At 38.9% G+C, this 14,822-nt stretch overlaps 1 protein-coding gene across 1 annotated transcript in view; it reads left to right on the forward strand.

The window, feature by feature from the left end:
* The window catches only part of LOC136885055 (uncharacterized), a 93,630-nt gene extending 91,214 nt beyond the window's left edge, over nt 1–2,416 (forward strand). Inside the window, exon 6 of the mRNA XM_067157449.1 lies at nt 2,315–2,416. Within this exon, the coding sequence (XP_067013550.1) occupies nt 2,315–2,350 (36 nt within the window). The 3' untranslated portion in view covers nt 2,351–2,416. The remainder of the gene's footprint in view (nt 1–2,314) is intronic.
* The last annotated feature ends 12,406 nt before the right edge of the window (nt 2,417–14,822 follow it).

Below are 14,822 nucleotides of genomic sequence, written 5' to 3' on the forward strand. Positions count from 1 at the left end.
TTAGAGGAAACATGCTTTACCTATGTTCATGATTTGAAACCACTTATTAGAAGAACTAAATAACACAAATACAGTCCAAGCAAAATTAGGCCTAGATCTTGCATAAAATCCAAGTACTGACTAAGTGCAAATGACAATAACATCTTTGTCCGTCGTCATAAGGGGAAACTTAAAACAGTTTTAGAATAAGGAATTATAGTAAGTTTGAAAAATATGTAAATAATTTTGAAATAGCATCTTACTAAGTTGCAGAGAAACTATGAAATTATCATTGATTCTGTTAGTAGTATTCCAAATGACACAACGGATGGATCATTATGATATTCATGGCACAAATACATTTGCTCCTTGAATAAAACATGATAAACTGCATCTCTGAAGTATATACTAACCTTTAGAAATCTTCTGTCTTGAGTATTCCACACCTTCTTACTACAAACACCGTTTCACTGCAACTGAACACAAAGTGACAGCCACTGTACGCGCACTAGGAACCACTGGGATATATACTTCCCACCTAGTGATTTAGGTCACAGTAGCGATCAGGTTATTAAGTTTGAAATGAAACTGTGCAGCCCTCTTACATTAGCAAGTGGAACTGCATGCTCTGAAACAACTGGGAAGATAATCTCCCTAAACCCGTTACGTATATACGAGGTGGGAAGATAATATCCCAAAGACCTATAAAGAGTTAAACTAACAGGCCCTCTGTGAAATCAGCTGTTTTACCACGTCACTTTTTTAATCGTATGTTCACTCATTGATTGAAATTATACAATTATACTTATCCAGTATATCATGAGATATCGTCTTAATTCCACATTGACTTAATATATTAATATCATCTTAAATATATCGCACTTCACTTCCTTATATCATTTTCACACTTAATTATTTCATGCTTGGGCTATTCAGTTCTACTGCACATACCATGAAAGCGTTAAATAAAGAACTATTCTACTTATTACTACCACTTAGCTCGTCATTCGACATCTCGGGCCTTAGTTGCTCCTCTCCGTCTGCTCCATTTCCGGATCTTAGGTCATGGTTCGACGACTGGTCGGATCCTTCATCTCAAGTGGCTCTGGTTGCGTGACCTTCATCTCTCGTGTCGGGTTGTCTTAACTGCCAGGATGACATCTCTCTCCAGGTTGGTCCATGCCGGTTTAGTAAGCCATCATTTCCTCAGAAGTACTGTAGACAATATCGAATATTTCTGAAAAATACATATTCATTTTGGACTTCTGATATCTTAAAATTTCTGTTGATATCTATATATTCCAGCTTTCTTCTGTAAAATAATATTTTTATTCTTGAGGTCTGCGTATGGGTAAATCGTCTCGTCTTTTTGAAATATACGGAGTTAGCTTATTTGATTTTGGGAATGATTGTTTCTCTATTTATAATATCTCCGCTATTATTTTCTCCAGTTGCAGTTCCAGTTTTTGCTCTCGTGTATCACCAGATCTTATGCTTTGAGATGATCAGGATATAAATCTGAACGAAGTTTTCAAAATTCGCCGGGTTCTTATCCTCCTCACTTTATTTTATATATTAATACGCTCTTCTCTCGGATATTAATATCGTTTCAGCTAATATCCGTGTTAGAAATTGTTCAATCTTCTTAACTCTTCAGAGCGCTATCAATCACCTCTTGTCTTTGCGAGATTTAATTTTCAAGTCAGTTTTTCTAATAATCCCTTCGATTCTTCTTATTTAAAAAACAATTCAGTCGATTCTACTCTGTCGCACATTGCCTTGAAACATCGTAGTTCCGAATCAGTCATGGCCTTCTAATATGCTTAAACGTCGATATCTTGCTATATATTCCTGTGTCTTGGGTGGTCTCTACCTTCCGTAGGCGCCATTTTGGAACTCGTCCAAGAAATGCATTGGGTACACTACATTAAGAAAAACTCACACGCTAACACTGCAGATCGTTTAAGCCATTTTAATAAATGAATTTAAAACGCCTTCCCACAAGACTCATTTTCGGACTGACGTGATAGCTCACGTTAATGAACATCTTCACCTATGTTATGTATCATTGGTTTCTTGATCTTTTTGTAAGTACACTCGCAAGGAACACTTATTTAGACTCTACCGGTATCGCCCATGTTTTTATATGGTACGTTTCAACGTTATTTTTTGGAACACTTAATCTTAGAACGGATTTTATACAACGGCTGCTCCCTTGTATTCAACGTGCAGACATGTTTATGAATGAAGTCTCATCTTGTTTGACTGTTTAACCCTAGAATGATTCAAACCCTGACCCAGACTTTGTGATAACCAGTAATCTTCACTCCAACAGGTAACTTATTGGAGAAGAAGAAGAAGAACACATTAGAGATGCAACCATAATTATTCCAGTTTTACGGTGATTACAAAGGATTCAAATGCAGATAGTTCTCCTCATTACTTAGCTGATAAAGGCAGAAGAAGCCAAGGAATGTGACCCAGTTGGAACGTCCCTAAGTGTCATATACATGTTAAATTTTGTCTACGATATTGAGAATTACTGTGTTCATTTTTGGAAAATATAGCTAAGTGATAGATGTATTAAGTACATATTATTTGCCACAAATTTTCATATCCGTGTGTGGTTTGAACCCTAAACGTTATGCTGGTTTTTCAATGGACATTTTAAAGTTTGATGGAGTTGACTGTTCTAAGAATGCTTTCAAGGTAATGGCGTACCATTTTATTGTAAAATATTTTTGGTGCAAAATTAATCACTAAGTGGTTTACATAATTGTTTTGATATTGGGTCTATCACAACTAGCCCGACTGTTTATGTTACGATTTTCACCCTACTGTTCTGGGGTTAACATGGATTGGGCTAACGACCATCCATAGCGATGTGTACAATCGTAAATTTTCTCAGTGGTACAATCATCGATGTTACCAGTCCACAAACTCACGAGTCAGGCCGCACATTTCTCATGTGTAGAGCGCCATATTTTTTTCTAACATTTCTTTCTTTAAACAACAGCCGGGATGTGTGGCTCAGTAAAATTATTTTCGTTACATAACATTCTAATCTCTCTGTGGGGAAGTGTTGTGGAGTTTTGCTGTGCATGAAAATTTGTTTGCCCAATAAGTTCCCCTAAATGACCTGCCTACTTACTATGGAGTATGGCTGATAAGATTTTCGATTTGTGGAAATATCGTTAAAAGTGCAATTGTGAGAAAACAGCAGTGGAAGTATATCTTTGCTTTCTTGTATGAATAAAATAATATTGTTGCCACTCGGCAACCTTCAATTCTATCCTTCGAGCTCGATGACATTTCAAAATACTGTTAAGCACATTTATTTGCTCTATAATAGTGCTTCGTGCTATAGTCTACAAATTGTTATGTCTGTAATCTATTAAATGTGTAGTCACCTGTATTGTTTGTAATTGTGATGCATAATATCATGAGGGGCGGCACAGGGGCACAAGCAGGTAATTCTTGTTTAAAATATTATTTTTGGGAAACGACATCAGAGGAGTAAATACCCACGTACTGCAGTAAATGGGAATATGGGATATTAGAGAATTGGAATTCATGAGCAGAAGGCAACACAAATGCGATGGCAACTTGAGATATATGAGCATTAGGAATTGTACATATGGATATTATAATTTACTTGCCGCTAGTCCTACACAATTCATTTATACTACCAGGTATCATGGTCAGATCTTTTAAATGTAATTTGATGTCACATAAAGTTTACATCATTACATCTGTAATTGATGGTAACTCAGAATATCAGGAGGTAAATCGTAACAATCATCAAGGAGATCAAAGTTATTTTTCAGTTTGTACTTGTTTATAAAGAAGTAATTCAGGATGTTTGGTACAATGGCTGTTGACCCTTTTATAAACTTCCTACCAGTTTCATTACTTATTATTTCCCAAGCAGTGTTATATTAACTTCAGAATCTCGCATAATTTTGTCGTTGATAATTATTTTTCTATTTCCCTGCCATATAACATTTTGTCAGTTTTCTACCGCGAATTTTCTTCAGAAATACCCTGCTTAGCTATGCAATAAAACTGTTTCGTTTCTGATTACTTGCAAGATGAGGAATGTAACTTTTATTATTCAGCTTTCTTATTGTAGTGCTATGGGATTTTTAATGCCTTAATTTTTCTAGGCCGCTTTCCTTTGGGCAACAGCTTAAATTAAGTTTAAATATTTCAGTTTTAAATTAATGATGTGTTTCTGAGTTTCCTTCTTCCACTGAGATTATATTTAAAGCTGTTATATTTTTCTGCCTGACCATCAAGGAATGTTTGGTTCGGTTAGTGTTACCTTGCTGATAGTTTTCCAATGATAGTTGAAGCCTGAGACGTTTATGATCAGGCAGTGAATAGTCTATGACAACATAAAGAGAATATTTTTTCTACATTAGTTATAATATTTGCTAAACTAAAGTCATTTCATGTCAACTGAACATTAAGCAAGTACATCTGTACACTCATGACTACTAATATTTACACCGCATTAAGTAGTACACACTTAGGCAATCCATCAACCATAAGAGGACATGCATTAACCCAATTATATAGTAGGTAATTAGGAAACTTAAAATCGCCACAATGAATCATCAGCGATTTATATTTAGAGATTTATATAGATGTCCGAGTGCGATTATTACTACGCTCCTAAATACAATAAAAATGATTAGTACTAACCTGATCTCCACCTTGTGATGAACATAGGCCTCATGGAGTCTTCCATTGGTGATTAGTGCTTCATGGCGATAATATTGACTTCAGGGAAGTTCATGGATCCGTATGTGATATCGACCACCAAACTAGTGAGGTATTATTTTTGGTGGGTTGGAAAATGCGTCACTGCTACATAAAATATTGGGCTATTGAGTAATTGTTCACTTAACACTTCTCCGAACTAGCGGGCCGCACGAACGTTATGGCACATGTATACCGCGCGCGACACTCGAACTCAAGGGCTCCAGCTTAGAAAAAATACCAGTAAGTGTATGGTGTGCTTACTTGTCTGACTGAAATTAGTCCGTCCACTCACAAGCAGATATTAGATAACACCTAATGATCTTAGTTGGCTTGCTTCTTGATGATGCTTGTTGTTTAAAGGGGCCTAACATCGAAGGCCATGGACCCAGGTCTTAGTTGGAGCCGATGATATTAGATGTTAAGCCTCCTTAAATAACAATCATCATCATCATCATTATCATCATGGTATTAGTTCGTCCAATCGTAAGTACATATTCCTTAGTAGCAGTTTTATAAGTGCTCTACTTCAGAACCCACGTTTACGGTCGCATTTAGGAGTATTATTGAATCTATCTACAAATGCACTGTTCCACATCTATAAGTTTTCCATATTAATTACTGGATTCTATTCTCTAACCGCTCTGAACGAAGAGCAACATGTACAATTCACAAAGAGCTTTGTTTGCAGCTCCGACTTCTCGACAGGCGACACGCACTTCTAGCAACAGCTCTGGACACAAGACAAGGAAGCATCGCACCCACTTGTTTTGAATTCACGGCCCGCTCAACCGACGCGGGGCACATCCCCGGCTAAAAACATATCTTTCTGAGGCCAGCCGACTTTCTGGCATTGATTCGCTGTAAATTCCTAGCTTCTACCAGAATGATGAATTAATGCATGATTGGGCATCGCTGTATAATTCGAAGGCCCAGAACAAAAGATTTACAATTCAAAATCTGTGATTTTCAATAGAAGAGTTTAGAGTTTTATCAGTTTACACTATTGCCTCTCAAAAATTGACGTGTAACATAATTTATTTTGAAAATTGGTGTGTACGCGCATCTTACATGAATATTATAATCTTGAAAAGAGCTACAACTTTTGAATTAAGAAAAGCGACGAGTTACGGAACAATGAAACTGTTTGTAATGCTTGCTAAAATGAATGCATTAGATGATATGTTGTTAAAATCTCGGAGGTTGTAGAGGTCAACATTGACAGAAATATCTCAAAAATTCAAATTCAGTTTTTGAGATGTAACTCATTCGATATCAACCAATTATATCTTGTCTATTTTGCATTTTTATTTCGCCCAGATCGGGTACCCGTGCTAGATAGAAATGAGTTCGTTGGGTTTTCCAACGTTGATGCATCTTATATTTTCCCCCTCAAAATGGGCAATTGTATTTCCCCGAAGAAATTGAAGAAGCCTCCGTTAATGAATTTCTGTGACTGTATCTTGCGCGTTTCTCTCTCACACAGGGGGGCGAATTTTACGCTAATCGTGTTATTTTATTGAGCCATTTCATCCCGGATATTCGACTATATTCTTTCATTTATGACGACATTTCACATGCTACTATTCCTCCCAATACTTCATTGAGCTCGAATGATTGACAATGAATTTCCCAAAACTTCCCTGTACTCATATTATAATAAGAAACTCGCCAAGTAAAGCGCCATCTCCTTACGTTTTGATATTGAATTTACTTCCTCTGCTTGTCATTTTGTATCAGAGATTCGAATGCTGCGCAGTGAAACTAGAGATAGGACGACCTCCGATAACCCTGAGGATGACGTTCCGATAATCGACAGAAGATATGTAAGGCTAGTACATTGAAAACACGAAAGTTTTCAACACACTTTTTTTTCCACCTACTTACAGAATCATGCCTTGAGATAGAAACTATGGAATGTGGCCAGAATTGAACAAAATGTGATAAGTATTTTGACCCCGTATCAATATTTAAATGTAAATAATTATTCAGTATTAGAGATAAATCTTAAATTGTATATGTCCTGAGTAACAGTTAAAATGCCTTGGACTTTGGAGAATGTCCATGTTGAACGAACGGAACAGAAGATTTAAGAGGATCTGATAAAAATCTCCTTCTGAGACGACACTCAAATCTTAATTTTTTTACATTTTGAATCTCTTAGCTACGGTTTCTTGGGGCCTGGGTTTTCAATAAGATGGAATTTTAAAACATTAGTTACTGAGCACAAATGAGAGTATTTAGCAGACATTCTCATGTAGGAAGAATACATCGCATAATTTTAAGGCAAATTAATGATTTAGAATTTTGGTGAAAATGACAGTGCTCCAGAGAAGTTTCATCTAGGGAGCGGTGATTCGAGCACAGGGAGCCGGAAGTCAAGTGAAGTTGTAGTTGGTGAACTGTAGAAATATTGTAACGAAAGGATTATAATTAAGTATTTACTTAACAAATATACGTTTACCCTGGGTGTTGGCCGTGTGGTGAGGGTCGCATATTTGTTAGCTTGCATTCGGGAGATGGAGGTTACATACCCCATCCGTGGTTTCCCACTTTCACACCAGGCAAATGCTGACCCTTACTTTAATTATTGCCATGACCGCTACCTTCACAATCTTTCCGTGTCCGAGAATCTTCCAAGTTTCAGTGCGACAAAATTTCGTATATTTATATTTACACCGGTTTGCGATATGAGTTGAGTTCTCTCCCAGAACTGGAGAGTTCATCATAGAGAAAGGAGGGTGCTTATACAGTGAAAAATTTAAGGCAGAGAAACATGAAATTCTAGGTGAAAGGCTCGTCTCTAAAGATACCAGACAACTTGGGGTGTAGTGACCGCGAACTGGTGCACAGTTGTCAGCTAATTGGCGAACAGCAGAGAAAGTGAGTGAATGTGAACTGCGACGTTAATGCGAATGTAAGTTAATCTGGGGAGGACTGCTAGATCAGAAGCAGCTGCGCCTGGATACAGTGGGCGTGGAACTTATTAATTTATTCGTATCAGAAGCATATGTTTTACATAGCATAATGGTACTTACTGACACATATATCAAATAGTGTCTGCTCCGAATTTTGCCAAATCACGGGCATTAGGTGTCGCGGCCATCAAGTCCTCCATTGTGCAACTTTAAGGGCACCTACTACAGTTCATGAAATGAGTTGTGATTTGTTCTTCAGCACATTCACATACCCTAGATGTGCCAAGAAATCCCCACTTTACCATATTGATTCTTGACCTACCAACCCCAGTGCGAAGCCTGTTCAACGATTTCCAAGTAGACCCATGTTCCTCGTGTCCTGGAAGTAGATGTTCAATTGGTAGCATCCAACCAGAAAGTAGAGGATTTATTGTACTCCATAAACTCAACCTTGTAGATTGATCAGATTCGTTTCAGATTCAGGAAATTCCTCCTAGTCCTCAATCTTCGGTGGGCAGGTTCATATCCGTGCAATGGGTGTGCACATGCCGCAGGTGCTGTAATTCTTTCATTCAGGGATGCGACTTCACTTCTAATATCTGGTGGGACGATTCCAGCCAAACAGTAGATTCTATCTCGTGGTGTTAGTCTCAAACAACCAGTGGTAATTCGGCATGTTTCATTTAGAGAAATGTGAACTTGTTTAGCATGACTGGATCTATACCGAACAGGGCACGCGTACTCTGCAGCGGAGTAACACAGATCCAGGGCTGTAGTTCTCACCGTCTTTGGACGTATACACCAAATGGTTCCAGACAACTTGCGAAGGATGCTGCTTCTAGCTGACGTTTTCTGTTTGATATTCACGCAGTGTTATTTGTAGGTGAGAGCACGATCCAATGTTACACCTAGATACTTAGGTGTTTTGCCTTGATCTAGTTGAGTGAGTATCTTCTCATACTACCTGCAATTTCGTTGACACCTGTTTGTTCTTTAAATGGAAGACACATACCTGAGTTTTAGATGGGACAGGCTTCAATTGGTTTCCTGTATAGTAGTAGTATTGTTCAGAAAGAGACTCTGATAACTTTCCTTCTACAACCTAAAAAGCTTTTTGCTTGAGTATAAATAGCTCGATCATCCCCATATATGAAGCTTCTGGTGCCAACTGGAAGAGAATGCCATTCGGATAGATATTGAAAAGTATAGGGGTGAGAACACTGCCTTGTTGGAAACCAATCTTTTGTTTCCTCCATCGACTATTCTGATCTAGAAATTCGACGAAGAACCTATGATTTTGGAGAAGATTGCAAATGACTTGAGTCGTCTTGTAATTCTTTGTCATGATGTATAGTTTGCGCAACAGTATCCGATGATTAACTGTATCAGATGCAACAGCTGAGTCGATAAAAGCCTCCCCTGTGATTTTATGATTTTCGTATCCATCTTCGAAATACTGTGCTAGATGGAGTACATGTGAATTACAACTTCTCCCTTTTTAATCCTGCTTGCTCTGGGATGAGAAGTGGTTCAATGATCACTGTATGTCCTTCAAGGATCATCCGTTCTACGATCTTGTACAAATGACACAACAGTGAGATAGGTCTGTATAAATTTTCGGATAGTTTGGGTCTTTTTCTGGTTTGAGAATTGCGATTACTCTGGATTTCCTCCGCACACGTGGTAACTTGCAGGTGTTTATACAGTTATTGTACAGTTCTAGTAACCATTGTTTAGCAACAGGTCCAAATTGCTTAATTTGCTCAAAACATAATATCATCTAGGCCGGCAGCCTCACCATACTTACTCTGATTTATTGCTCTTTTCAGCTCAGATAAAGTAAAAGGTTCAGTGAGTGTATAAGTTTCCTGCTCATAATCCCTCTCAATTCCTTTATTTGGAAATTGACATGGATTAGATGGTTGCTCATTTTGCAGAAGTTGATGTGCAATTTGGTTTGTTACGACAATTGAATGTGTTGAATTTATATTAGGATTACTACTGAGTCGTCTAAGTAATCGCCAAACTTTTTGACTACTGTTACCCATGTCAATCTCTTTCATCAACCTTAACCACTGTGCCCATTTACTTCAGAGATAGAAGAAATTACTTGTTGTCCCATTGTTATGGTGTCTTTGCTGAAAGGGTTTCCTTCGACAGCTAACGATACGCCCAAGTTCCTGCGAATACTTGGCAGGCAGCTCCCGGGAAACCAAAGCTTTTGCGTTCCGGGGGAACTATGTTTGCAAAGCTGAAACTTTAGAGAATTGACGAAAGGGTCTGCACGGGAAACCTCACGAGGCCCGAACACCGGAAGGGTTGACAGATCCAACCGGGGGAAAGAATATTCTAGACGTGGTGCTGAAAAAGCCAGATCAAACTGAAATGATGGAAGGTATCAGTATTCATGAAGTTGTTTTTTTCGTAGCCAGTAATAAATGCGATAGAAAGGAAGAGTGTATAAGTAAGACAATCAGGCAATACCAAGTGGTTATTAAGTGAGAGACGGGGGGTTTATGGAAATCAATTACGATCAATGAAAAATGGTAAATAAATATGTAAACAGCCAATGGGGTGGGTTTCATGCAATAGCTGAAGAGTGTGATAACAGATGTTTACTTGAGAATGTCTTATATGCTCATCAGTCTAACATCTTCATAAGAAAGTATTGAAATAGAATTAAACAGAGGTATCGAATACCCATGCTACGAGGCCTTTGTGAAAAACAACAGGTTAAGTTACTGGCCCAAGATTCAAAATGGTGAGGAGGCGGAAACTTGTGCTCCTTAAAATTGGAATGTAAAACTTAAAACCCTATTTGGGCGTATGTCCCCAAGTTAGAGGCTAAGCCTATACTACTGAGGTTACTAGATGGAGAGAATATATAAGTTACAAAGATTGCAAACTAAAAAAGGTTACAAAATCATAGTTACCTCAAAATTAATTTGATATGGAACACGAGAGGGTAGCTCACTCTCTATTCCCTGATCTTGGTTAAGTTCCTTTGGCTTGTTTGAAATTTCCACGAACCTACTACGCTGGCGTAGCAGGTGGAGAGGTGATACTCCCACGTGGCGCGTCCCAGGTGGCGGGTAGGGGGGGGGTCCTAACCGGCTTGTCGGCGGACTTGAGGGAAATAAAATACCACTCGCGGACCAAACACACTACCGCCTGCGGATGGGGGACGCACATGTAGAATACACCCGCGGTATCCCCTGCCTGTTGTAAGAGGCTACTAAAAGGGGCCCAAGGGGCTCTCAACTTGGGAGTGCGGATTGGCGACCACGGGTCCCTTAGCTGAGACTTGCATTGCTTCCACTTACTTGTGCCAGGCTCATCACTTTCGTATATCCTGTCCGACCTCCCTTGGTCAACTCTTGTTCTTTTCCGACTCCGACTTTATTAGAGCATTCGAGTCCTAGCAAGTCTTTAATTTTCACGCCTTTCGTGGCCCTTGCCTTTCCTTGTCCGTTACTTCATTTTTCGAAGTGACGGATCCCTTCTTTCTTCTTTTTTCTCTCTCTCTCTACCCTCTGTGGGTGGGAGACGCAGACGGAAAATACACCCACGGTATCCCCTGCCTGTCGTGAGAGGCGACTAAAAGGGGCGACCAAGGGATGTTTGTCTTAGAACCATGAAACTACTCTTGATTAGTACCATCACGCGGGGAACACCATGGGTCGCCTTTACTTGCGGGTAGTACCACCATATTAGGTACGAAATAGGTTTGTGTGTAGTGTAAGCAGTGAGTAGGTTCTCCGGTGGGTTTCCAGTACCCGTGAGTCGTACCCATGTGAACAACGCTGCGAGCCTGGGCGTTGCCCTTGAATTGTACCACTATATGAGCGACACCGTGGGTCTGCGTTGCTTGTGATTAGTACCCACTGTGTGAGGAACACCACGGGATAGTACCGGTCCCTGTGGTTAGTACACCTAGGTGAGGAACCTCATCGGTTTGCGTTGTCTATGAGTGGCGGCATTGTGTGAGAAACACCATAGGTCTGCATTCCCTGTACGACGTACAATACTTGTGAGTAGTACCATCATGTGTGGGACACTGTGAGTCTTCGCTACTTTTGATTAGTACCCCAACATGACAGATACCATGCTTCTACTTTACTGGCGATAAGTACCACTCTGAGGGGCCTTGACCTGGATTTTGGACCCCTTTAGACATCAAGCATCCTCGATTCAGGATTGTCTTTATAAGAGGTCCCTTGGTCAGTAATACTATTATTTATGATATTTTTGAGTCGCATCCACAGTTTTTTGTATTTTAGTTTTTGGGTTCATGTCCATCCATTCATTCTTCATGTCATTTTTTATTTTGATCAGTGGATGATTTTGAACCTTTTGTTGTCATTTCATTTCGTACCAATAGGGGCCGATGACCTCGATGTTAGGCCCTTTTAAACAACAAGCATCATCATCATCATCACCTGCTTGAAATTTACATTTTACAAACTTAAAGTTACATAGTTAAAGGTTGGAAACCTTCCGCTCGAGCTAGCTTTCCTTAGTTAAACCAGGACTGCCATTACCTTGAGCTGACGGATTTGTCGAAGATGAACGAGGGGCCTCCACCTCCTTGATATACACACATTCTGTCGACTGGAACGATCAGTAAGACAGTCTGATTTGAAAATGTGCCAGCTTTTATACCCAAGAGGAAAGTTCCATAAAACTCTGGGGTAAGGCCTGAAACACCCCTAATTCTTATTGGGTGATAAAATAAGTACCAGAAAGCTTTGATTGTATGAAAAATAAATATACAAAATTTTCTAGTGGAACACCTCTTAAGTTGTCGGGAAGAGATAGAAGTGTTTGAAATTTAATACGTAAAAAACAATGAATACCCAATTCAGTTTAGGAAACCTTAGAATACAAAATTACTTTACAATTTTAACAGTCAAACTTTACACCAGAGGGCATAACATAAGTTTATAGTAGAGTCATCTGTAGATTAATTTCCAAACATCTTGTATTAGTTCTTGCAAGTTTTAGATTTTTAGATGGCATTCTCCAAGGTGCTTCATTTAAATATAAGGGGCAGGTGTACCATTGGTAGACTGACAATGAACATCAGCTCCAGAATCAATTCAACACAACACAACACGAGTCACAACAGGTTTAGTGTGTTATTTTAGTTTCTATTTTAAATGTGTATTCAGACATTTCATCACTGTTTTAGATTTAAGTTTTACTTAACACATACCAATTTGTATTTTTTTATTGGTCGTTATATGTATGCATGTATTTCCAATGTGATAATGGCTAAAGATGACCAATTGTAGCAATGGTGAAACTAGTACTAATTATATAAGGTACAATATTAACTGAATGGTATTCGATAGGTGGACCTATCTCTGCCATTTGATAATGATAACAATTTGACAGTGAATTTTTTCCCAGAAACCATAACCTGGTATATTGCAAATGTGATATTGCAGAATGATTAATATTATTTTAATTTTATATTGTCAGGAGATGGAAAACATTACTTGGGTTTTTGTTTTTAATATTTAATTAACAGATTGAAAGGATACCATGTGGTTTTTACAGAGTTATGCATTACAGTACAGTTTTGTTATTCCTGAATCTTACAGAAAATTGATGTGGTGAAGATTAAAATGCTGGTAGTTTTGATGTGATGTTTGCATTTGAGATATGCAAAGAGATTATGGTACAGTAGCGTATTCCCTTGCAATGAGGGTACATATTTTCATGATGAGGTAAGCGATTTGTCGTGTTTTCTTTGGGCTGTCACAAAGTGGGGAAGTAATTATGTTCATTCTGTGGATGGGTGATGTAATGCAGCCTTGGTTTATAAGGAATTGCATGTGGATGTAATTAGGCACAACACAAAATCTAAGGGAGGTACTTGGAATGAATAGTTTAGTGTGAGGAACCTTCTGTGAGTTGATATATGTTTCAATCGAGATTTTTAGCTGTAATATTATTTCAGTAAGTCTCCATGGCTCAGTCAGCAGCATGCTGGGCTCTCACCACTGGGTTTTGTGATTTAATTCCCGTTCAATCCATGTAAGATATTTTATGGATAAAGTAGAGACTTTCTCAGTTCCCTGGTCTTCCCTGTAATCATTCATTCCTATATCATTTCATTTCGCCTATCAGTCATTAATAATGGCCTCAGAGGAGGGCAGCAGGCTTTAGTAGCCAGCACAGTTCCTATTCTTGCCGCTGGATGGTGGCTTAATTCATTCCATTCCTGAACCGGTTGAATGACTGGCAACAGGCTATGGGTTTTCATTATTTCAGTAAATTCCTGCATCTTGTCATTGATATTGTGCTATGGGAAATGAAGTGTAGATAGCTGGGTGCTGTTTTGGCAATGTGTTCTGCTCTTTCATTCCCTCAAATTCTCCCTTGCCCTTTGAGCCAGTGAAGGTTATGAGGTTATTTACATGAATGGTTTTATTTCTGATTACAAGAGCAGGCAGATGCATTCTTTGTCCGTTTGGGGTGACAGTTAAAGCTGCTTATGAGTCTACAGGGATAGCAGGAGCGGTCACTTGATGGTTTGTCTTGAGTCTAACCTACAGCATTCAAAAGAGGGAGGAATAAGCATTGGAAAGAAACAAACAAACGTCAAATCAGCTCATACAGAGGGAGAGAGAGAGAGTCCCCAACGAGTTCTCTTTCCCAGCTTCAGGGTGAAGGTGGGCATTAACACTCCTTCGGGGGCCACCTTGACACATCTTATATAAGATAAAAAAATAGAGGAGGTAAATATTCAGGAACATGGGTCAAACACAAAAGGTGCAGTAATTATTGAGAGGAACAAATAAGTGTCACGAAACAATGAGCACATGATAGGATGAAAATCGGAGTTCAGTGTGGAAAGAAAGAGGAGATGAAGACAAACATGACAACACAAAATGATAACGGCCATCTCCACTGCCACAGGCTTTCTCCTCGCCAATCGAAATTCCTCTCCTTTCAGCCTCCGACAGGCTGGTTTCTGCTTCTCAGCTTCATCAGGAGGGCGGGCATCGGAAATCATCGAGGGTCCAGCTTCACAGTTCTTGACTCTTGATGTGGAAAATGTAGGATAGGAAAAAAGTCAGATAAATGCAAGAAAAGTAAGCACTTGTTAAACAGGGTCATACAGAAGTTATCTATTTATTTCATTATGTTGTC

Source organism: Anabrus simplex, chromosome 13 (genome assembly GCF_040414725.1).
Source record: "Anabrus simplex isolate iqAnaSimp1 chromosome 13, ASM4041472v1, whole genome shotgun sequence".
Taxonomy (NCBI): Eukaryota; Metazoa; Arthropoda; class Insecta; order Orthoptera; family Tettigoniidae; genus Anabrus; species Anabrus simplex.